Source organism: Cervus elaphus, chromosome 33 (assembly GCF_910594005.1).
Source record: "Cervus elaphus chromosome 33, mCerEla1.1, whole genome shotgun sequence".
NCBI classification, from domain to species: Eukaryota; Metazoa; Chordata; class Mammalia; order Artiodactyla; family Cervidae; genus Cervus; species Cervus elaphus.
Genome location: NC_057847.1, coordinates 57,422,178 through 57,448,094, shown reverse-complemented (window position 1 = coordinate 57,448,094; position 25,917 = coordinate 57,422,178). Strand labels below are relative to the sequence as shown.

General features: G+C 36.6%; 1 protein-coding gene across 1 annotated transcript in view; it reads right to left on the bottom strand.

The window, feature by feature from the left end:
* LRP1B (LDL receptor related protein 1B) overlaps nucleotides 1-25,917 on the bottom strand; it is a 2,070,284-nt gene that overhangs the window by 902,294 nt on the left and 1,142,073 nt on the right. Inside the window, exons 9-11 of the mRNA XM_043894665.1 lie at nucleotides 25,661-25,832; nucleotides 21,072-21,215; nucleotides 7,967-8,203 (exon numbers count right to left, since the gene is read on the bottom strand). Coding sequence (XP_043750600.1) covers nucleotides 7,967-8,203; nucleotides 21,072-21,215; nucleotides 25,661-25,832 — 553 coding nt within the window. The remainder of the gene's footprint in view (nucleotides 1-7,966; nucleotides 8,204-21,071; nucleotides 21,216-25,660; nucleotides 25,833-25,917) is intronic.

Sequence of the window (25,917 nt, the reverse complement as noted above, 5' to 3'; positions counted from 1 at the left end):
AAATGCATGGCACGGAAAGGATGAACCAAACATACCTTTCTTTCCTTTTCTCTGGCCAGAAAACATATGAGTGGGAAGCAGGGAAGATTTGATGATGCATTGAATTTTCGGATGGTAAAGAATCTGTCTGCAATGCAGGAGACCCAGATTCCACCCCTGGGTTGGGAACCCCTGGAGAAGGAAATCACAACCCACTCCAGTATTCTTGCCTAGAGAATTGCATGGACAGAGGAGCCTGGTGGGCTACAGTTAGTGAGATTGAAGAGTCAGATAGAACTGAGCAACTAACACTTTCCCTTTCATATATGTGTATATGTTGGAGTGAGCTTGCTAATTACCAAACTGAGGCTGTGCTTCTAACTTAACATGACTGAGAGATCTGGCTGTTGCAGAAAGGACTGAGATTTGACCAAGTTTTTTCTATAGGGTATGAATATTCACTCTACTGAATACATTTTAATAGTCAATGAAAGGCAAAAATAAAATTATGCTTTAGATAGGTTAGAGTCACATTATTTGACCTATTTGTTATATAGACAATGACTATTATCACTCCCTTAAAATCCTCCCAAAAAGACTAGTTTCAAGGGAACTTGCTCAGCCGGTATTGTGGTATTAACTGCCACCACAATTTGAGCTAGCATATCCATTTTAGAGAACTCATAGTAAAGTCTGCCAAGACTAATTTATCAAATTTTTATTTTTCATCAGAAATTTGTATTAACCTAAGCAAAAGTACAATTATAGTCAATGATTATAATACCAGTCCTAGGTTAACAGAGGATTCTCAAGTGGTTTCTGAAGTAATAAAGATTATTAAATGCTAAGAATAATTAAGCAACTAGGTTGAATGTATTTCTTTTAATTCATGCTGAAACTTGAAATTTATTTAACACGTGCAAAAAGTTCTACTGATCATAATTTTAATGCAACAATCATATTTGTAATAATATTTCATTGGTACTTTGGAGATTATGAAGTATTTCATGTTTTATCTTTTCATAGTGGACTTCACAGAAACTTCTAAGTGTATTCTTATCTTATGTGTGTGTGTGTGTGGTAAGCTCTTTATCTATGCTTGTGCATATGTATATATTCCTGTGTTGGGTAGAAACAAAGGGAAAGATGTTTTCGATGTTTACAGTAACCTATTAACCACATGGCCAATTCTATTTTTTTATGAATTAATATATTTTAGAACCTAGATTTCACATCATGCCAACTTTTCAGGGAAAAAAAAAAAAGACATTTATTGGCTTAAAGTTTTTTTTTTTTTCCAAATATCTCATACACTTCATGAGAAACATCAATAACTATGAGAAATATACAAACTAAACATGAATTGAACCAAAGTTTTCAGGACTCGCATCTCCAGCAAACTCTGGGAAAACATCTTATTGATAATCAACAAGAGTCAGTGTGTGCAAACAGGCTATAACCTTGCTACTCAGCAGGACAACAACATCCATTAGATTCTCAAGAGTTGCAAATGCTTGCAAATCTCCACTTCACAGTTTTAATTAGGAAATGTCTCATGGCTGACAAATGTATTCATTATTTCCTTTAATGGTTGGTCAGAGTCTACATCTCCCAGAGTCTTTAAAGCTCTTCTTTATGAAAAAGTTGGAGTTAACGACAGGAAAATGAGACTGATACTCACCTGCAATCTAATAGCAGAGAATAAAGGCTTGTTCTTAATTTTAAAATGTTTCGCAAGGCATAATGACTATGTTACGTTCAAGGGAACTCTCTAACTTTCATAATTTATTGATGATATCTCACCATGTTTATTTCATCAACTATAACACTCAATCTTAATGAGACACTTGAAATTCTTAAAGATTTATATAATGGTAAAGTTCATTGGAATCCAAGAACAAATGGTGATCTCCAGAAACAAAAATTATATTCTTACTCTCAGGTAGGTTTCATTTGAAGACAGATCACATCCTATAATCTGTTTTGAGTGGCTCCCCTAGTACTGGTTAGAATAGAGGCCTGGGAATAGTTTTAGAGTTCTGAAGTGTGTCTTAAGTTGGTGGTTGTGTGTATCTGTGAGTGTGTGTGTGGTGGCAGTTGTGGTAGCAGGTAAGTATTACAATGATGGAGTATCAATTAATAACTTATGGCTCAGGTATAATATCATATATTTCAATACAAATCTGGAGGAACTGTTGGATTCTAGAACACTCCAGGGTAGTATGGAGACACTGGAGATGAGACTGGGTGAAGAATACAGTTTAACCCTTAAGATGCTAGACAAACAATCACAAAAAATCACATAAACACACCCCTTGATACTTTGATTGTATGCCAACAGATTTAAACACATCAATTGGAAGATGTTTTGCCAGAGAGACTGTCTCCTCTTCCTCATGGCTACATTTCTACTCCTATCAAAAAAGAAAGCCTATCTTACATGCTGCCCAAAATTATTCACTGTTCTCTAACTTCATGGATCCTGTCTTCAGTTAAAGGAAGACTCTGAGGTGTGGAGATGTCTACTCACTCCAGATCTCAATCAAGTAGAATCTACCTTAAGAAGTATTAATATGTGAGGTCAGAATAGCAAAGTGCTAAAAGCATAGACTTTGCATTAGTTCCTGTGGCTATTATTACAAATTAACACAAACTTGGTGACCTCAAGGCTACAGTTTAATTATGGGATCTATTGAAACTACAGTTTTTCTGTTGTAGCTGCAGGCATTAATAACTTTCAAACTCAGGAAAAAGGTTTTGAGTGTTTTTTTTTTAATACTTTAAAGATATGAAACAATTGTGAAAGATTCATTTAACATGCCTTCTATTTGGATATGTGTATCCAGTAGAATTAATTTATATAGCTTAAAAACAAGTACTGCACTAATAGAGTACATGCAATTATAAATTGAATACTAAGTCATCATTTTCATATTTTTCCCTTTCTGCTGGAAATTCTAGTTCATTCTGCCATGAAAAATGAATCTTGGACAAGACATCTAAGAAGATAAACATTAAGTCAGTCTTATAAAGAACATCTGTCTTATTCTGTTAGAGAAAGTAACGATTATATCTACAAGAATTGTTACCAAGGCTATTGCCCGGGAATCATACCCCAGGCCCACCCTCCCGGTGCATGTGTGCTAAGCCCCTTCAGTCATGTCTGCCTCTTTGTGACCCTGTGGACTGTAACCCACCAGGCTCCTCTGTCCATGGGATTCTCCAGGAAAGACTACTGGGGTGGGTTGCCATGCCATCTCCCAGGGGATGTTCCCAACCTATGGAACCAACCCATATCTCTCATATCTCCTGCATTAGCAGGCAGGTTCTTTACCACTAGCTCCACCTGGGAAGCCTTCCCTCCAGGTAACTTTGCAGAAAATCACAACTAACCATACCCTCTAGTTGTTCACAGCACAGAAACATGAGTCTCACTCTAAGAAAACTGTTGCAAATTGGTTCAACTTCAAAAATAAGACAAATGTCACCCTGCATCTCATTACCATCTTGTATTTGTAAGACCCCTGTCTGTCTGTCCATGATGATGTGAGCCGCTTCCTGCCTAGAGAGACCAGAGGACCATTCAAGGATAGAAAAGAGGTAACACCCTAGTTCCAGGAAGAACCTGCCTATTCCCACAAAACCAGTACATATGCTTCCCCCTCATTAGCCTTACCCTTAAAATCTTGCCTTAATTGTCCCCTGGGTGAGCTCACACCTGGTACTCTGTGACAACCTAAGAGGAGGGGGATGGGGTGGGAGGTGGGAAGGAGGTGCCGGAGGGAGGGGGCAAACACATACCTACGCCTGGTTGATGTTGAAATACAGCAAAAACCAACACAATATTGTAAAACAATTATCCTCCAATTAAAAATAATTAGTTGTTAAAAGCCTCTTGGGCAAGAAGTTGATTTGTGATTAACGTCCTATCTCTCCATTCTCTGGTCATTGAATAACGAGTGTGTCGCTTCAATCTCAGCTTCAGTTCCATTTTGACTGTGCAGATCCAACTGGGAGAAGAACCCTCCCCACTGAAGCAGTGGGCTGGGCTGGGCTCTGTGGTTCAAGTGAGGGTTCATAAGACCTAACTCGGTAACAGAATGGCTGTAATGGACCGACTCTTTTGGTAACAGTCTGACTCTTTATAACCCCATGGACTGTACAGTCCATGGAATTCTCCAGACCAGAATACTGGAGTCGGTATCCATTCCCTTCTCCAGGGGATCTCCAGGCCAGAATACTGGAGTGGGTAGCCATTCCTTTCTCCAGGGGATCTTCCCAATCCAGGAATCAAACCCAGGTCTCCCACACTGCAGGTGGATTTTTTACCAGCTGAGCCACAGGGGAAGCCCAAAGAATGACTAATCTCAATTATCTGTCCATTTCATCTACTTTTGCTTCCTGTTGATATCTTCTTTTATTTTTTTAGAGCATGTATTATTATTTTGTTCATTTATGTGTTTATTTAATATCTATTTTTCACCACTTGGATGTCAACTAAATATGAAGCTTCAAGCTATTTACTGCAGCATTCCCATCACCTAAAATAGCACCTGGTTCAGAGAAGGCAGTCAATGAATATTTATTGACCAGACAAATAAAATGAGTAATTAACCAAAAGAGATAAAGAGTATAAATGTTACCAGAATTTGGCAAAAATAATGAAGAGTAAAACAAAATAAAGACTGGTAAATATTTTGTCCTTATAGAAGTCTTTTTTTTTTTTAATCACTAATATGTCTTCATTTCGTAGATATTTTCCATAATTATTAAAATATATGCAAATACCTCAAATGGATAATTTTTGCTTTCTTACTTATTTAACTATGTACTGCTTTAATTCACAATATTATACAAAGACTATAAGATACAGCATATTTAGGTAGTTTTCAATAAAACTAAGAGAAAAACAAAATCCAAAAAATGGATAAAGATACATATTTTCCTTGAAGTGCTGTTTTTTTTTTTCTTATATGCAAAGAATCTGAGCTTGTAGAGGATATGACCAAGATATTTATGTTTGATGTAAAATCAGCAAAATCATGAAGCCTAGTACTTCAAACTGTACAAATTTGTCTAAGACTCCAAATTTCTACTAAGTTTACAAAATCATTTGTCAAACCAAGCATTAGTTCTCAGTCTTCAGGTTAGTTGGTAGACAATCTAATTAAATAAGTGAACACATACAAAACTTAACTTTTATGATCCCAAGAATCACAAATTGTCATTTGCCAAATGTAAGCTCTGTTCTGACATGCTAGTCTTGTATCATAATGTCTATCATTATTCTCCTTACTGATAAGAAATAATATAAACTAACAAAAATGATATTAAGCTGTACCTTCTCTAGGATTATCAAAATGCTAAATATATATTCAGGTATGACAATCAACAAAATGTTTTTATAACCTTCCTGCTGCCAAAGCAACATTGTACAGAACAAGCCTGGCAGTCAAACAGCTATTTCAGTTGACCTCTGTTGCTATGGTAGAATATACAAAACCCCAATGTCACTGAGAAGATATGGTTATCAAAGTTAGAGTTGTTAGCTGGAACATTCATTCACAGCACAGGAACTGACACTTTTTGAAAAGAAACCAAGAATCCTCTATATTACATTTCAGTCCCTCTTAAAAATGTCTAGGTCAAAATGAGAGCAATCCAAATGCATGTACTTCGAATATGTAAGTTCATTGTCCTTGTAAAATTGTCAAGTTCCTATTATCTGTTATTGCATTTCAGAGAAAAGTAGGCTGACAGCCTCTGCCTCGTTCAATTCAGAGTAAAAATCTTAACTCTAATTAGACACTCTTTGGGTGTTTAAGTCATGGTAAGTTTATATTGCCTTAATCAGTAAACTATAAAAAAAGACAAAAACAAGGATATTCTTCATTTTAGCACTTCATCTGTCACTTGCAGAAGGTATACCTTTTATCATTAAAGGTTTGGGTTAACGTGAACATGCAATGAATGAATCATCATCTTAGGCTGCCCCCAATTCCCCTACAAGACAGAAGAGAGCACCATTCATTACTACTCATGCTGTAAATAATTAGTCCATTTCTCTACTTTCATTTTCTCTTCTTCCACTATCTGATTCACTCTACACAACTACCAGACTGAGTCTCCAAAATATCTTTTCATTAACATTATTCTTTGGCTAAACATTATTTCTTCTTACCCCTTCAGGATTCGAACCAAGCCCTTTCACCTCACCTTTAAGGCTTCTGATTTCATCACCTTTTGGGATCCACAACTGCTCTGTCATCATTACCTGTAAATTAAACCTACAGTAGTGACCTATTTCATGTTCCTCTCACCCTCTTTGTTGAGTATGTTTTTTGGTGTTTTGTTTTGTTTTCTCATGGAATTCCTGATGCTGAAGTATCCTCCACTTCCCTTTGACATTCTTCCATTATTTTTTTATTATTTTATTATTTTTTTTTATTAGTTGGAGGCTAATTACTTCACAACATTTCAGTGGGTTTTGTCATACATTGATATGAATCACCCATAGAGTTACACGTATTCCCCATCCCGATCCCCTCTCCCACCTCCCTCTCCACCCAATTCCTCTGGGTCTAATCTCTAGATCAAATACCACTTTCTTCACAAAAACGTTCTCTGAGAATCCCCACATAAAGACAACTCTGGGACTTCCCCCACGGTCCAGTGGTTAAGAATGAGCCTTGCAATGCAGGGGATGCAAGTTTGATCCCCGGTGAAGGACTATGATCCCACATGCCGAGAAGGAACTAAGACAGTGAGCTGCAACTACTGAGTCTGCATGTCTCTGTGCCACAACTAGAGAGTCCTGTGTGCACCGCAGTGAAAGATCTCATATGTTCCATAAAGATTCCATGGGCCACAACTAAGACCAAATGCAGCCAAATAAAAAAAATAAATACATTAAAAAAAATCTTAAAAAAAAGATATTTCTTACTTCCTGTGTATTCTTATTACAAATAAATTTTCCATTAATCAAGCATCTCTTTGGGCCAGCTCTGAATTTGTTAAATTAAATGCTATAAAGTCCTTATATTTTGGAGATGCTTATATTATCTCCAAAGGTATATTATGAACTCCTTGAAGACAGTAGCCATTTCTTAACATTTGTTTTATCTCCTCTGAGAGCTAGTGCAGTGTCCTTCATATAATAAGCATATGATTAATGTCCTTAAATCAAGCAGTTTTTAAATACTTGAGAAGTAAGCAAACTGTATATGTGAGGAAACTGAGGTCCAGAATCATTAGCAACATGCCTAAAGGTAACCAGCTGTCAAAGATATAGTGTGCCTGATTATTACAGATGTTTTCTACTCATACAAAAGTTATATAATTTTGTTAATTGATTGGTTGTTCTAAGCCAAGCAATTTATGAAACACTGATTTTAATAAAGTATATGCATATATACTTACATATGTAATAACATATGTATTTATAATAAAAATAGATATAAACAAAATTTCTCTGCAGATAATTGGACATTTGATTCCGGAGTAACTCTAAAGAAATCAATATGCAATGTCTTATAAAATAAAAAACAATATGCAAGAATTGTGATGATAATGTGGACATTGATATTTTTAATGTACTTTGAGCAACATGACCAATATCCTAGTAAGAACCGAGTATTAAAGAGTCTCTGATGTCCTGTTCAATCTTAAGTTCTACTGTACAGCACTGTAAAACATAAGTGTAAATCTACATTTCCCATGAAGGTGGATATATTGCTCAATTTAATTCCCATAATATTTAAAGCATAGAAAACAATTGCAATTCTATTTTACAATGAAAGTTTTAAGAAGCTGGTATGTGGATAAAGCATAGAAATATTGTTACTAAAGAAAATGAAATTAACAAATATTTTAAAATCAACAGTCACTTGGGTTCTTCTTAAATTTAGCTTGACAGACATTAGATTTATCCTTTTAAAATGCTTTGTCTGTGGGCCGTCTGAAATCTGTGTTACACATTGTCACTTACCATCTTTCAGGATGGTTTCTCGCTCTGTGCCATCTATTTTCTGCCGGCCAATTAGGAAACTGGTGGTGTCAGCAAAGTAGATGTAACTGGTTTCTGCATGAAAATCTAAAGCACGTGGGTTTACCAGATTCTCTATGGGGATCATGTATTCATCAGCTATTTTGGTATTCAAGTCCATTCCTCTAACAATTCCTGGGCGTCCTTTCCCATAAAAGAGGAACAACTCATTCTTTGGTCCTGCAGAAGAAAGATTACAAACATAAACAACTGATGCTGCCTAATCTTCTTTACAATGCATAATGCCACTGTTTAATTAACTGGCACAATTAGTGGTTTTTAAATTCAATACCAAAAATTAAACCCTAAAATATGCCAAATGTATCTTGATGCAAGAAGGCCAGCTAATTGTATTACTTTAATTTAAACAGAAATTGCAGGTTATATTAAGTTAATTATTCTTTTGTCTGTAACTGTCTATGTAGCAAAAACATGATAAATAATTGGATAACTTGTAACTGTAAAATGGACATTTATTGAAACATCCAGCACATTTAATTTTACAACTCATTACAATCTATCTAACACATCTGTAGATACTAACTGTAGCATTCATTATGTTTGACAATGTTGAAAACTTCAGAATATTTAAAACACGCCCCCTACTCGGAATTTGCATTGCAGACTGACAAGGGAAGCAAAAATAATCACACAATATCACATAACTTGCACTGAATATATTAGTTTGTATGAACACGTGATTTATTTCTTTAGGAAATGAAATCAAATGCAGTTACAGCATCACTTCTTTTTCCATATCTTAATTAAAACTTTAGAGGTTAATGCTGTCTGCCAGTAACTGACATACAACACAGCCTTTATCAAAACTAAAGAAAACAAAAATCTGTGTCTTGGATCAAGGAAGTTTTTTCTACAGAATGAATGAACTCATTTTGACATTTATATGAAACTACATGCAAAGTTCTCCTATTGCTAGGGCACATTATACTTAGTTTAGTTATATAATTTGAAGGGAATATTTCATATGAAAAGGAAAACATATAAAGTTTCATTAAAACTGAGGATGGGGGGGGGAGGAGCCAAGATGGCGGAGGAGTAGGAAGGGGAGACCTCTTTCTCTCCTACAAATTCATCAAAAGAATATCTGAACGCAGAGCAAACTTCACAAAACAACTTCCGATGGCTAGCTGAGGTCATCAGGTGCCCAGAAAAGCAGCCCATTGTCTTCGAAAGGAGGTAGGAAAAAATATAAAAGATAAAAAGTGAGACAAAAGAGCTAAGGACGGAGATCCGTCCCAGGAAGAAAGTCTTTGGAGGACGTTTCCAGACACCGGGAAACCCTCGCACTGGCGGGCCTGGGGGAAGCGTTTGAATCTAGGAGGGCAACCTGACTGGGAGGGAAACAATAAATAAAACCCACAAATTACGTGCCTAAAAGCAACTCTCAGCAGAAAAGTGCCCCAGACACCCGCATCCGCCACCAGCAAGTGGGGGCGGCACGGAGAGGAGCGGGCGGCATTGTTTGGGGCAGGGTCCGGGCCTGAGTGCCCTGAGGACAATCGGAGGGAGCTTTTGTGAGTTGCCAACTTGAACTGTGGGAGAGCAGGGAAGAGAGAGAAAATTGACCTGCCCGAACTCGCTGCCGGCCGTTAGCGGAACGGGGGGACGGAGAGAGTCCGGAGAGGGGCTCGCAGACTGCCGACCGGCCCGGACCCGCCGGAGGCGGGAGCAGGTCGCGGTGAGACACAGCGCGCAGGCACCCGACCGACACTGGCGGGGACGGGCTGGGGGCAGAGGGCAGAAGGCGCACACACCCGGCGCCGGCAGAAACCGAGATTGGGACCGTGGGAGAGGGTGCGCCGCTCCCGGAGAGAGTGCGCCGGTCAAGCTTCTGGCTGCCTGGAACGCTCTGACGGGGAAGGCACAAGAGCGGACTCAGCCTTTTGTTCGCGCGCGGCGCGCTCCATGAGGAGCGGCCGGGACTCTGAGCAGCGCAGACCGAGAAACCAGCGCCAGCCTCTCCCGGCAGCGCCAGCCCATCCCTGCAGCGTCAGCCCCTCCCAGCAGCGCGACAGAACTAGCTACCTGAATGAGTCCACCTCCGCCCGCCTGTGTCAGGGCGGAAATGAGGCTCTGAAGAAACCGGCAAACAGAAGCCAAATAAACAAAGGGAACCGCTTCAGGAGAGAGCGGTACAACAGATTAAAATTCCTGTAGAAAACACCGATTATACCGGAAGAGGCCTGTAGATATCGAGATCTGTAAGCTGGAACGAGGAGATATCTGAAACTGAGCCGAACCGACACTGACCGCAACAGCTCCAGAGAAATTCCTAGATATATTTTTACTTTTTTTTTTTAAATTTTTTCTTTTTTATTTTTTCTCTTTTATTTTCCTTTAAAATTCCCTATTACTCCCCCATCATTCCTTAACTTTCATTTTCATAGATTTTTACGATTTTTTTAATTAGGGAAAATTCTTTTTTTTTCTTTCTTTTTTTTTCTCCTTTTTCTCTTCTATTTTCTATTTTTCTTTTTCTCTTATTTCTTTTAAAGTCCTCTAGTACTCCTCTACTACTCCTTAATTTTCATTTTCAATACACTATAACCTTACCAAAAAAAAAAAAAAAGAGAAGCCCTATTTTTTAAACTGAACTTCATATATATTTAAAAAAATTTTTTTGTGTGTGTTTTGGTTTTTGTTTTTAATATAGTATTTTTAAGAGTCTAATCTCTACTCTAGATTTTTAATTTTTGTTTTTCAATATATGATATAAATTGTGAACATTTAAGAATCAAATATTCAGTTCCCATTTTTATTCAGGAGTGTGTTGATTTTTCTCTCCCAATCTTGACTCTCTGTTTTCTACCTCAGAACACCTCTATTTCCTCCTTTCTCCTTTTCTTCCCAATCCAATTCTGTGAATCCTGGTGGGTGTCTGGGCTACGGAGAACATTCTGGGAACAGATAACTGCGTAGATCTGTCTCTCTCCTCTTGAGTCCCCCTTTTTCTCCTCCTGCTCAACACTATCTCCCCCCTCCCTCTCCTCTTCTTCATGTAACTCTGTGAACCTCTCTGGGTGTCCCTAACGGGGGAGAATCTTTTCGCCATTAACCTAGAAGTTTTATTATCAGTGCTGTGTAGTTGGAGAAGTCCTGAGACTACAGGAAGAATAAAACTGAAATCCAGAGGCAGGAGACTTAAGCCCAAAACCTGAGAACACCAGAAGACTCCTGACTACATGGAACTTTAAGTAATAAGTGACCGTCCAAAAGCCTCCATATCTACACTGAAACCAACCACCACCCAAGAGCCAATAAGTTTTACAGCAAGACATACCAAGCAAATTCTCCAGCAACGCAGGAACATAGCCCTAAACGTCAACATACAGGCTGCCCAAGGTGACACCTAACACATAGACCCATCTCAAAACTCATTACTGAGCACTCCATTGCTCTCCAGAGAGAAGAAATCAAGTTCCATGCACCAGAACACCGAAGCAAACTTTCCTAACCAGGAAACCTTGACAAGCCAATCGTCTAACCCCACCCACTGGGTAAATCCTCCACAATAAAAAGGAACCACAGACCTCCAGAATACAGAAAGCCCACTCCAGACACAGCAATCTAAACAAGATGAAAAGGCAAAGAAATACCCAACAGGTAAAGGAACATGAAAAATGCCCACCAAGTCAAGCAAAAGAGGAGGAGATAGGAAATCTACCTGAAAAAGAATTTAGAATAATGATAATAAAAATGATCCAAAATCTTGAAAACAAAATGGAGTTACAGATAAATAGCCTGGAGACAAAGATTGAAAAGATGCAAGAAATGTTTAATAAAGACCTAGAAGAAATAAAAAAGAGTCAATTAAAAATGAATAATGCAATGAATGAGATCAAAAACACTCTGGAGGGAACCAAGAGTAGAATAACGGAGACAGAAGATAGGATAAGTGAGGTAGAAGATAAAATGGTGGAAATAAATGAAGCAGAGAGGAAAAAAGAAAAAAGGATCAAAAGAAATGAGGACAACCTCAGGGACCTCTGGGACAATGTGAAACGCCCCAACATTCGAATCATAGGAATCCCAGAAGAAGAAGACAAAAAGAAAGGCCATGAGAAAATACTCGAGGAGATAATAGCAGAAAACTTCCCTAAAATGGGGAAGGAAATAGCCACCCAAGTCCAAGAAACCCAGAGAGTCACAAACAGGATAAACCCAAGGTGAAACACCCCAAGACACATATTAATCAAATTAACAAAGATCAAACACAAAGAACAAATATTAAAAGCAGCAAGGGAGAAACAACAAATAACACACAAAGGGATTCCCATAAGGATAACAGCTGATCTATCAATAGAAACCCTCCAGGCCAGAAGGGAATGGCAAGACATACTGAAAGTAATGAAAGAGAATAACCTACAACCTAGATTACTGTACCCAGCAAGTATCTCATTCAGATATGAAGGAGAATTCAAAAGCTTTACAGACAAGCAAAGGCTGAGAGAATTCAGCACCACCAAACCAGCTCTTCAACAAATGCTAAAGGATCTTCTCTAGATAGGAAATGCAGAAAGGTTGTATAAACGTGAACCCAAAACAACAAAGTAAATGGCAACGGGACCACACCTATCAATAATTACCCTAAATGTAAATGGGTTGAATGCCCCAACCAAAAGACAAAGATTGGCTGAATGGATAAAAAAACAAGACCCCTATATATGCTGTCTACAAGAGACCCACCTCAAAGCAAGAGACACATACAGACTAAAAGTGAAGGGCTGGAAAAAAATATTTCATGCAAACGGAGACCAAAAGAAAGCAGGAGTCGCAATACTCATATCAGATAAAATAGACTTTCAAATAAAGGATGTGAAAAGAGACAAAGAAGGACACTACATAATGATCAAAGGATTAATGCAAGAAGAAGATATAACAATTATAAATATATATGCACCCAACATAGGAGCACCACAATATGTGCGGCAAACGCTAACAAGTATGAAAGAGGAAATTAATACTAACACAATAATAGTGGGAGACTTTAATACCCCACTCACAACTATGGATAGATCAACTAAACAGAAAATTAACAAGGAAACACAAACCTTGAATGACACAATGGACCAGCTAGACCTAATTGATATCTATAGGACATTTCACCCCAAAACAATCAACTTCACCTTTTTCTCAAGTGCACACGGAACCTTCTCCAGAATAGACCACATCCTGGGCCATAAATCTGGTCTTGGAAAATTCAAAAAAATTGAAATCATTCCAGTCATCTTTTCTGACCACAGTGCAGTAAGATTACATCTCAATTACAGGAAAAAAATTGTTAAAAATGCAAACATATGGAGGCTAAATAACATGCTTCTGAATAACCAACAAATCATAGAAGAAATCAAAAAAGAAATCAAAATATGCATAGAAATGAATGAAAATGAAAACACAACAACCCAAAACCTATGGGATACTGTAAAAGCAGTGCTAAGGGGAAGGTTCATAGCATTACAGGCTCACATCAAGAAACAAGAAAAAAGCCAAATAAATAACCTAACTCTACACCTAAAGCAATTAGAGAAGGAAGAAATGAAGAACCCCAGGGTTAGCAGAAGGAAAGAAATCCTAAAAATTAGGGCAGAAATAAATGCAAAAGAAACTAAAGAGACCATAGCAAAAATCAACAAAGCTAAAAGCTGGTTTTTTGAAAAAATAAACAAAATTGACAAACCATTAGCAAGACTCATTAAGAACCAAAGAGAGAAGAACCAAATTAACAAAATTAGAAATGAAAATGGAGAGATCACAACAGACAACACTGAAATACAAAGGATCGTAAGAGACTACTACCAGCAGCTCTATGCCAATAAAATGGACAACTGGGATGAAATGGACAAATTCTTAGAAAAGTATAACTTTCCAAAACTGAACCAGGAAGAAATAGAAGATCTTAACAGACCCATCACAAGCAAGGAAATCGAAACTGTAATCAAAAATCTACCAGCAAACAAAAGCCCAGGACCAGATGACTTCACAGCTGAATTCTACCAAAAATTTAGAGAAGAGCTAACACCTATCTTACTCAAACTCTTCCAGAAAATTGCAGAAGAAGGTAAACTTCCAAACTCATTCTATGAGGCCACCATCACCCTAATTCCAAAACCAGACAAAGATGCCACAAAAAAAGAAAACTACAGGCCAATATCACTGATGAACATAGATGCAAAAATCCTTAACAAAATTCTAGCAAACAGAATCCAACAACATATTAAAAAAATCATACACCACGACCAAGTGGGCTTTATCCCAGGAATGCAAGGATTCTTTAATATCCGCAAATCAATCAATGTAATACACCACATTAACAAATTGAAAGATAAAAACCATATGATTATCTCAATAGATGCAGAGAAAGCCTTTGACAAAATTCAACACCCATTCATGATTAAAACTCTCCAGAAAGCAGGAATAGAAGGAACATTCCTCAACATAATAAAAGCTATATATGACAAACCCACAGCAAGTATCACCCTCAATGGTGAAAAATTGAAAGCATTTCCCCTGAAATCAGGAACAAGACAAGGGTGCCCACTCTCACCACTACTATTCAACATAGTGTTGGAAGTTTTGGCCACAGCAATCAGAGCAGAAAAAGAAGTAAAAGGAATCCACATAGGAAAAGAAGAAGTGAAACTCTCACTGTTTGCAGACGACATGATCCTCTACATAGAAAACCCTAAAGACTCTACCAGAAAATTACTAGAGCTAATCAATGAATATAGTAAAGTTGCACGATATAAAATTAACACACAAAAATCCCTTGCATTCCTATATACTAACAATGAAAAAACAGAAAGAGAAATTAAGGAAACAATACCATTCACCATTGCAACAAAAAGAATAAAATACTTAGGAATATATCTACCTAAAGAAACAAAAGACCTATACATAGAAAACTATAAAACACTGATGAAAGAAATCAAAGAGGACACAAACAGATGGAGAAACATACCATGCTCATGGATTGGAAGAATCAATATTGTCAAAATGGCTATTCTACCCAAAGCAATCTATAGATTCAATGCAATCCCTATCAAGCTACCAACGGTATTTTTCACAGAACTAGAACAAATAATTTCACAATTTGTATGGAAATACAAAAAACCTCGAATAGCCAAAGTAATCTTGAAAAAGAAGAATGGAACTGGAGGAATCAACCTGCCTGACTTCAGACTCTACTACAAAGCCACAGTCATCAAGACAGTATGGTACTGGCACAAAGACAGAAATATAGATCAATGGAACAGAATAGAAAGCCCAGAGATAAATCCACGAACCTATGGACACCTTATCTTTGACAAAGGAGGCAAGGATACACAATGGAAAAAAGACAACCTCTTTAACAAGTGGTGCTGGGAAAGCTGGTCAACCACTTGTAAAAGAATGAAACTAGAACACTTTCTAACACCATACACAAAAATAAACTCAAAATGGATTAAAGATCTAAATGTAAGACCAGAAACTATAAAACTCCTAGAGGAGAACATAGGCAAAACACTCTCCGACATAAATCACAGCAAGATCCTCTATGACCCACCTCCCAGAATATTGGAAATAAAAGCAAAACTAAACAAATGGGACCTAATGAAACTTAAAAGCTTTTGCACTACAAAGGAAACTATAAGCAAGGTGAAAAGACAGCCCTCAGATTTGGAGAAAATAATAGCAAATGAAGAAACAGACAAAGGATTAATCTCAAAAATATACAAGCAACTCTTGAAGCTCAATTCCAGAAAAATAAATGACCCAATCAAAAAATGGGCCAAAGAACTAAACAGACATTTCTCCAAAGAAGACATACAGATGGCTAACAAACACATGAAAAGATGCTCAACATCACTCATTATCAGAGAAATGCAAATCAAAACCACAATGAGGTACCATTACACGCCAGTCAGGATGGCTGCTATCCAAAAGTCTACAAGCAATAAATGCTGGAGAGGGTGTGGAGAAAAGGGAACCCTCTTACACTGTTGGTGGGAATGCAAACTAGTACAGCCACTATGGAGAACAGTGTGGAGATTTCTTTAAAAACTGGAAATAGAACTGCCATATGACCCAGCAATCCCACTTCTGGGCATACACACTGAGGAAACCAGATCTGAAAGAGACACGTGCACCCCAATGTTCATCGCAGCACTGTTTATAATAGCCAGGACATGGAAGCAACCTAGATGCCCATCAGCAAATGAATGGATAAAGAAGCTGTGGTACATATACACCATGGAATATTACTCAGCCATTAAAAAGAATTCATTTGAACCAGTTCTAATGAGATGGATGAAACTGGAGCCCCTTATACAGAGTGAAGTAAGCCAGAAAGATAAAGAACATTACAGCATACTAACACATATATATGGAATTTAGAAAGATGGTAATGACAACCCTATATGCAAAACAGAAAAAGAGACACAGAAGTACAGAACAGACTTTTGAACTCTGTGGGAGAAGGTGAGGGTGGGATGTTGCGAAAGAACAGCATGTATATTATCTATGGTGAAACAGGTCACCAGCCCAGGTGGGATGCATGAGACAAGTGCTCGAACCTGGTGCACTGGGAAGACCCAGAGGAATTGGGTGGAGAGGGAGGGGGGAGGGGGGATCGGGATGGGGAATACGTGTAAATCTATTGCTGATTCATGTCAATGTATGACTAAACCCACTGAAAAAAATAAATAAATAAATTAAAAAAAAAAAAACTGAGGATACATATGACTATATTTGGATAAATATATCATAAATGAGATTCCTATTAATGTAAAGTAACTACATTATTAAAATTTGGAGAGAAAAGAAAAACAACGTAATTACTCATAAACACAACACCTTCAATGAAAACTATATCATCATTTTGTATATTGTCTCTCTTATTTTCTTTCAAAATTAGTGTTAATGAATATGGTGCTATGCTTAGTTGCTCAGTCATGTCTAACTCTTTGTGACCCCATGGACTGTAGCCCACCAGGCTCCTCTGTCCATGGGGATTATTTAGGCAAGAATATTGGAGTGGGCTGCCATGCCCTTCTCCAGGGGATCTTCCCAACCCAGGGATTGAACCTAGGTCTCCCACACTGTAGGCGGATTCTTTACCCTCAGAGCCACCAGGGAAGCCCATATTAAATATATAGTATATATACTTTTAATATTTAAAGAATAAAAATAAAACAAATCTCATGTACCTAGCACAGATCTTAAGAATATTTCCAGGATGTTAAAATGCATGCATATGTACCAAATCTATTCCCTTCCATCCCAGAGACAACCAATTTCTCTGGTTATATACTATAATATGGTTATTGTGTTTATCATGTAATTTTTAGGAGTTTTGGCACATACATTGTTTGTATTTCTCAACAGTAGATTGTTTGACTTTTGCATGTTGGAACTGCCTGTGTGCTATGAGTTGATTTTATTCTTATTATATACTTGATATTCATCTCTGCTTGTTATAGTTCTTATTCACTCATTTTTACAGATATATGCCTCTGTGTGACTATTTTTAATTTAGCTAGCTATTTTTCTAATGCACACTAGTAAGAAGAGGATACTTTTGCATTCTGTTTTTATTACTAAATCTTAGCATTAAAATTATATTCTATGTTGCTCCATTATTTTAAGTCTTAACATTCCTTAAGTATAGTCAGTCTAATATATGATAATTTGTCAAATCATTCCTCAGTTGGTTTTATCTTCCTATTATAATAACACTTAGATATGCATTTTTTCAACCTGGTATTTTATAAATTTTCTTAGATGATCCCTTAGTATACATTTCCAGAACTGGAATTACTGGTTGAACAATATTAACAGCCTCTTCTTCCTCATTACTCTTATAACCCCTCAGTGTTTACCTACTTTTTATTTTTTTAAACTATACCATCATACACTATTAAAAAGTAAATTCATTTGAAAATTAACATTCCTGTGCATTTCCTACCAACATCATATGCACACTTTATTTTTTAAACGGGATCTTAAGTATTCATTTCAGCACTTGAAAAAATTTAACAATATTTTTGTTTGTCATTAGAAGATCTTCAAAACTTTCTTTTCAATGGCAGTATCATGTTAGAGAGGCAGTATCAATGGCAGTATATTGCTAGAGAGGCAATATAATATAGTCAGCTCCTTACCTATTGTGGGATATTTAGATGGTTTCTGGGGTTTTGTTATCATACATGCATTTACAATGGATTCCTTTAGTGAAAAGTAGATGCTAAAGGATGTTATCAGTTTTGGGTCTTTTGTATGTATTATCAAATGTCTTTCCAATTGTGATGCCAATTTATAATATATACTATGTTACATTATATATAGATTTTCTAGTTCTATTAGTAATACATAAGAACACTGGTTTCTCAAAACTCATTTTTGCTAACATTTATTTCTGCTAACATATATTTATTTGTAATTGATGCTTTAATTAGTAATCGGTAGACCTCATCAGTTTAATATGTGTGTGTGTACATGTGCATGCATATTTTAAACAAGACTGGTAACTGTTTTCCCATTGTTTTATTCAGTTTTTTTTTTTTTCAATCATTGGGTACCTTAACTTTCTTCTAATGTGTTTTCTTCTATTATAGACAATTGAAAACTAAAAATTACACTCCACAGACACTGATATAGCCATGGCTCAAATTTTTATTGAAGTACCTAAATCAAAGTTGAGTTAGTACAAGATATACTAACTTGAGTTTGGAATGTGAAAATGAGACCATCTTTGGCTGCTTCTGCTGATATTCATATAATGGAGAAACTGAATTTTTCCACATTAATCTTCTATTGTGTATATCAAGTGGCAAGGAAGAAGGCATCTTTTGTGCTTTGCTTAGTTTGCCAGTATACTTAATTTCTAAAGCTAATAGTTATGGTGCAAGCTTCTTAATCAGTAGAACTCAGCTAAAATGGTGTTTTTCAAGTTATCATTGCCATTTGTGGCCTCCTGATGCCCTAGCTTCTGATGTTGGTAGGTGTTTCAGCTTAAGCCAGGCTAATCTGTGGCGGCTGTAAAAGGAAAATTCCTAAGAGTCAGTCTAGAAGCTGCTGCTTCAGGCACTTCAATGATTTTTTAAGTACCTATCTATTTGTGTTTGATCCTTTCTGCTAAAAATAGATATTATTGTTTCTGTTAATTTAAATGTTAATTTAATTTACCTTGATTGAGGGCTTCCCAGGTGCACTAGTGATAAAGAATGTGCCTGCCAATTCAAGAGACAAAACGGATGCTGGCGGATCCCTGAGTTGGGAAGATCCCTTGAAGGAGGAAATGGCAACCCACTCCAGTATTCTTGCCTGGAAAATCCCATGGACAGAGGAGCTGGGAGGGCTACAGCCCAGAGTTACAAAGAGTCAAACATGACCAAAGTGACTTAACACGCATGCGGGTACTTTGATTGATCACTGTGTTAGAAACAACTGAAGCTTATACAAGTCTGCTCTTAAATTTTTCCTCCAAGCATGTATGCGTATAAAGGTGAGTCAGTACTCAGGATGTACTAGCTTGAGTTTGGAATGTGGAAATGAAGCCACCTTTTGCCGCTTCTGCTGATGTGCATACACCTGGTGGTGGAGAAACAATTTTTCCACATCAGTCTTTTTCCTTGTGTGTATCAAGAGGCAAGGAAGAGGGTCTTTTTGTTTGGTTTGCCCGTATTACAAACATATATATGCACACCTACACATGTATGTATATTTATACATGCATAAATGTGCATGAATATATTTTTGTATGACATGCCATCACTTTCCAAGTGGTAACCAGAGCAGCTTAAAGGCTGGTTACGTACAGACACACACTCACACACACATATCTCCTATCTTGAGGCTTCTGACACAATGCCCTCAATTATCTAGAGGACTTGAACATCAGAGTTGGTGTCTCTACATTCCTAGCATTTGATACAAAGTTAGAAATTTTAAAACAGTACAAAAATGCATATATTTTATCACAGTTAAGACTTTTGGGTTCCTAATTTAAAAGTACTTATGCTATGAATTCTAACCACTTAGATTTAAAATTATAATAAATTTAGAGGTCTCATCTCACCATCTTTAGCAAGCCTATGGCAAGAAAGTAAAAGAGATGGCAGGACAGTGACCACAGAAAGAGAGCACAGACAGGAAAAAAAGGTCATGAAAAAAGAGAGATAAATATAAAAAATTAGGGGTTTTGGGAAACATTTAAAGACTGTTAGTCTCAATATGGATAGCATTTCTATGAGGGACATTAATACTATATCTGATTATGAAGACCTTAATTATACTTGTGCAAAATTTAAACTTAACAAAAGTTAAGAACAATTAAATAAACACTGTAAAAGCAGACATCATAACCTTAAAAATTATGGTATTTGTGAAACAGACTGATAGTCTCGACATGGATACCATCTCTATGAGGAACATTAATACTATATCTGATTATGAAAAATTAAGAACAATGAAATTTTTGGCATATATCAGAAATAAAACAAAGGTCGAGCTACTAAAAAGCTTTTCAACAGAATTATTAAAAAGATTGATACTTAATTAGTATAGCTCTTGTTATATGGAAAATGAAATAATAAAATAAATTTCACCCCCCAATGCTGGTAAGGTGAAGTATTACTTTATGTGGATTTCTGTTGGACTAAATAATACTGCTATTATTAGAAGCAGCATCTTGGTTCAGAAAAGAGAAAATCTGGCCAACCAATGATTGAGGCTCATTAGATCACAAACATTTTTTAGGTAATTAAGGAAAGGATTTCCTAAAAATCTTTCCTGAAGTATGTTTCCCAAAGATCTATAAATTTGGTGACTTTACAGTCCAGTTAGGTTTTTCATTCTCATTACCATGCACATACAAAAGAAAAGATAAACCTAAATATTGATTTTGAGAAAAATGGCTAGTATACATTTCACAGCAAATTTGACCTGATGATAGCTCACATTTTAACTGACGTTGATGCTCCTAATTAATGCTAAGAATCCTACTCTGAAGCATTAGCTGCTGGCAAATGTTTGATTTTCAATAACATACTTTTGCATGATCTGCCATCACTTCCCAAGTTGAAGCCAGTCCTGCAGCGACAGGTCCGTGTTTTGTAACTGCTGCTGAGCAGACAGATGTGTGAACATCCCCCTGGCATTCCATATGGATCCACTTCACACGCATGGCTTCTGACTACAACAAATGAAAAACAGCATGCTTGAAATTCTCCAAAGGAGAGATAATTACATGCATCAGTATGTTGAAACTTTGACAGCACAGAAGAGGGAATTCTAGAAAAAAATCTATCCACCCAACTATATCATATCATAATCAATTGAAAAAGCGTTTAAACCCCATGGAAGGTAGGGATTTGCCCAAATACTCCTAAAAAAAATTGTAAGAGGTAAAATGCTTTTATATTAATCTAACCTGTGAACATGCAAACCAAATAAAAGTAACATGATTTTTTGGTACATGTTTATCATACTTAAAAAAAAAATACACTTCTGTGACAAATACAAAAAAATACTGCTAAAATATCCCAGGTTGGTAGTTAAAGCAGAAAAGGATTTCTTCTGAAATAATCTACAATTAATATCAGTTCAGTTCAGTCACTAAGTCGTGTCTGACTCTTTGCAAGCCCATGTACTATAGCACACCAGGCTTCGCTGTCCATCACCAACTCCTGGAGCTTGCTCAAACTCATGTTCATTGAGTCAGTGATTCCATTCAACCATCTCATCCTCTGTGATCCCCTTCTCCTCCTGCCTTCAATCTTTCCCAGTATCAGGGTCTTTTCAAATGAGTCAGTTCTTTGCATCAGGTGGTCAAAGTGTTGGAGTTTCAGCTTCAACATCAGTCCTTCCAATGAATACCCAGGACTGATCTCCATTAGGATAGACTGGTTTGATCTCCTTGCAGTCCAAGAGACTCTCAAGTGTCTTCAACAAAACAGTGCAAAAGAATCAATTCTTCAGTGCTCAGCTTTCTTTATGGTCCAACTCTCACATCCATACATGACTACTGGAAAAACCATAGCTTTGACAAGATGGACCCTTATCAGCAAAGTAATGTCTCTGCTTTTTAATATGCTGTCTATGTTTGTCATAGCTTTTCTTTCAACGAGCAAGTGTCTTTTAATTTCACAGCTGCTGTAACCATCTGCCATGATTTTGGAACACAAAAAAATAGTCTCTTACTGTTTCTATTGTTTCCCCATCTGTTTGCCATTAAGTGATGGGACCAGATGCCATGATCTTGATCTTTTTAATGTTGAGTTTTAAGCCAACTTTTTCACTCTCCTCTTTCACTTTCAAGAGGCTCTTCAATTCCTCTTCACTTTCTGCTGTAAGGGTGGTATCATCTGTGTATCTGAGGTTATTAAAATTTCTCCCAGTAATCTTGAATCCAGTCCTGCATTTCGTATGATGTACTTTACATAGAAGTTAAATAAGCAAGGTGCCAATATACAGCCTTGATGTACTCCTTACAGTTCTAACTGTTACTTCTTGACCTGCGTACAGATTTCTCAGGAGGCAGGTCAGGTGGTCTGATATTCCCATCTCTTTAAAAAATTTCCATAGTTTGTTGTGGAAACTGATTCCAGTATTCTTGCCTGCAAAGTCCCATGGACAGAGGAGCCTGGTGGGCTCTAGTCCATGGGATCACAAAGAGTTGGACATGACTGAATGACTAAGCATATAAGCACACTAAACTTAAATAAATGTCATTCCGTGATCACCGTTATTGAGAAGTACTGAATTTATTTTTATTTTTTTCAATTTTGTGTTCATTGTCATTTGGAAAACCCTTTCACACATGAATTGTGTGTGTGTGTGTGCATTGCAACTGCTAAAGGAGGAGGTTGAGTTTTCATGTAGGTATTATGGAATAGTAGGATGTTTCATGAGTGTAGAAATTGGAGAAAAACAAAACAAAACAATATAGGAAAAGCACTAGGTGGAGAAGATGAGAAAAAGAAGCATAGGTTGAAGAGAAAAGGAATAAAATTAGTAAGATTTTTATATGATTGTAAGTATATTTCTTTCTAATCACCACTTGGAATTGTGATGAATAATATGATAATTTTCTTTTAATATTAAAACTTATGTGCTTTTGAAAACTATGCTATGCTTATGTTCCACATTCTCTAAATGAAAAGATAGCTGGAGTATAGTTTAACTATCTGTTTTGCCCAAAAGCATTGCTTTTATTTTCCAGTCTCACCCCATTTCTACAGTAGAGCACATCTTTTTTCAGCTAATTAGCAAGTCTGCACTTTCTTACTTTCTTCACTACTTTTGCTCTCTCCCTTGGATCATTCCCATCAGCATATAAATGTGCCATTGCTTCTGCACCTTGGAGAGAAAATCCTACTTTTAATCTTAATTCTCCAAGCAATCCTTCAATCAGCTCCCCATTTCCCTGTTTCATCTAATATCAATACTTTTCAAAGTTATCCATGCTCACTTTCTACAATTTACTTCTTTCCTTTCTCAGATCCATTCTAACCAGACCTTCTCCTCACCACAAAATTGCTCTTGTCAGATCCCTATGAGCTTCACACTGTTAAATCCAATGGCCAATTTATAGCTACTTCCTTGGTGATCACATCCATTTCCCTTTCTTTAAAAAGGAAAAATAATTGTCATCTATACGCCAATGAGGCTCAATTGCTATGTCTAGCTAGGACTTTCCCCTGAAATCCAGTCTCGTATATTCAAATAGCTTCTTGATATCTCCTCCTGAATTTATGATAGGCATTCAAAATAATATGTAAAAAAATATATATTTCTTATTTGCTCCCAATTTACTCCAAACTTAGTTTTCCTAAATCTCAAAAACAACTTGGTTATTCCAATTACTCAGCCCAACCCACTGTCATCACTTTTGTCTCTTTTTTAAATGTACAACTCATATCAAATTCATCAGGAAATCCTGTTGGTTATATATTCAAACATATCCTCAGTCTACTTTTCACCACCTTCACTGCTACCATCTTGGTCCAATCTACCATCATCTCTAACCTTCCATCTTTGTTCCCCATAGCCTACTGTCAACAAAGTAACCCTACTGGTTTCTTTAAAAAGTAAGTCAGGTTATGAGACTCCTCTACCTAAGGCTTCCTAAGGACTATCCATGTCATGCAAAGTATAAGCAAACTTTTTTTATAATTGTCTGCAGGGCCCTACTAGTTATTGTTCTCCTTCATTTCTCCAACTTAATTGCCTGCTTCTCTTCCTCGTGTTTGCTCTGCTCCAGACATGTAGGTCTCCTTACTGCTCACTGAACAATTGAAGCATGTTCTTCCTCACTGAAGCTCCAATATTTTGGCTACTTGATGTGAAGAACTGACTCTCTGGAAAAGACCCGATTCTGGGAAAGATTGACAGGAGGAGGAGAAGGGGCCCACAGAGGATAAGATGGTTGGATGGCATCACGGATTTGATGGACGTGAATTTAAGCAAGCTCCGGGAGTTGGTGATGGACAGGGAAGCCTGGGGTGCTGCGACCTATGGGGTCACAAAGAGTTGGACAAAACTGAACTGACTGATCTTTCTACCTGTCTCTCTCCTTTATTACTTCAAGTCTTCATGCAATTTTATCTTTCAGTGCAATTTCCTCTGACCATTAAATATAAAATTGTAAACTAATCCTATTCATGACACTCATCTACTTTATCTCTCTCCATAGCACTTATTATCTCCTAAAAATTTACTTACTTTAAAAGAAAAACATTATGCATTTTTTTTTACAACAGTGCAAATCTTATAAAGGAGATAATGTTTTAGTCTGTTTTACTCAGCTGTATTCTCAATGTACATAGAATAGTTCCTGGCACATAGTATTAAAAAATGATCAAAAAGTAATTGGTAAATTAATAAGACCAAATTTAAACTTCTATAAAGGTTATCTACAGAATCCCTAGTCTGAATTTCCTGTAAACATACATGTAACAATACTTTGCCTAAACTCAATTTGTGTTAATAGGTAAATAATTCTAAATTAGTTTTAATTTGAAGCACAAAAAGATAATGAAAATTTGGGTGGTAGTTTTGTATGTTACATGATTCCCTACATAAATGAGCCTACATTTTATTGATGAACAAGCATCATTAACTTACACTGCAAAATAATTTTTGAGGGATACTTAGCAATGTTGCAGCCTTCTTGGTAAAAATTATTTTTAATTAACATGTGTTAAGGAATGGTTGGGAAGTTAAGTCAAGAGACCCACAAGTGACTGCAATAAAAACTAGACAGATACTGTAAGAAAGTCGCCTGATTTGAAGTTTGTCTCCTAGAATGATATACAAAAAAAAAAAAAAAAACCTCTAGCATCTCAGCATCTGAGTTTTCTGTGTACATACATCAAGAGGGAAAGTTCCTTCCTGAATTTAAATCTAGCCATCATTTCAATTCTATGGCTGTAGAAATGATCCACTAGGAACTGAATAATTTGTCATTTAGACTTTGGAAGGGAGCTCTATTCTATTTTATCATGCAGACATGTACATTTTTGCTATCAAAACAGAGAATTTATGGCTCACCCACTTTGACACCATACAAAGGCACAAGAGTCATATCCCCATTCAATTCACTATTATGAAGGCTATGAAGAAATCTTGGAATCTTACCTGTTGGTTGAGTCCTTTTTTGATAGATTCGGATTCCTCTAGCATTTTCCATTTTAATTAATGAATGAATATCACTACCATTAAATCGGTTTATCCTTATGATGTTGAGGTTATCAGAATCAGTTGCATATAAGTAGTCTTCAAACACAGTTATACCATACAGATGTTTGACCTATAAAAATGTGCAAATATAACTATGATTTTTTGATTATGTTGCTTTCAACTTAAAAGAAAAAAAAATTGCTTTTACTACTGTG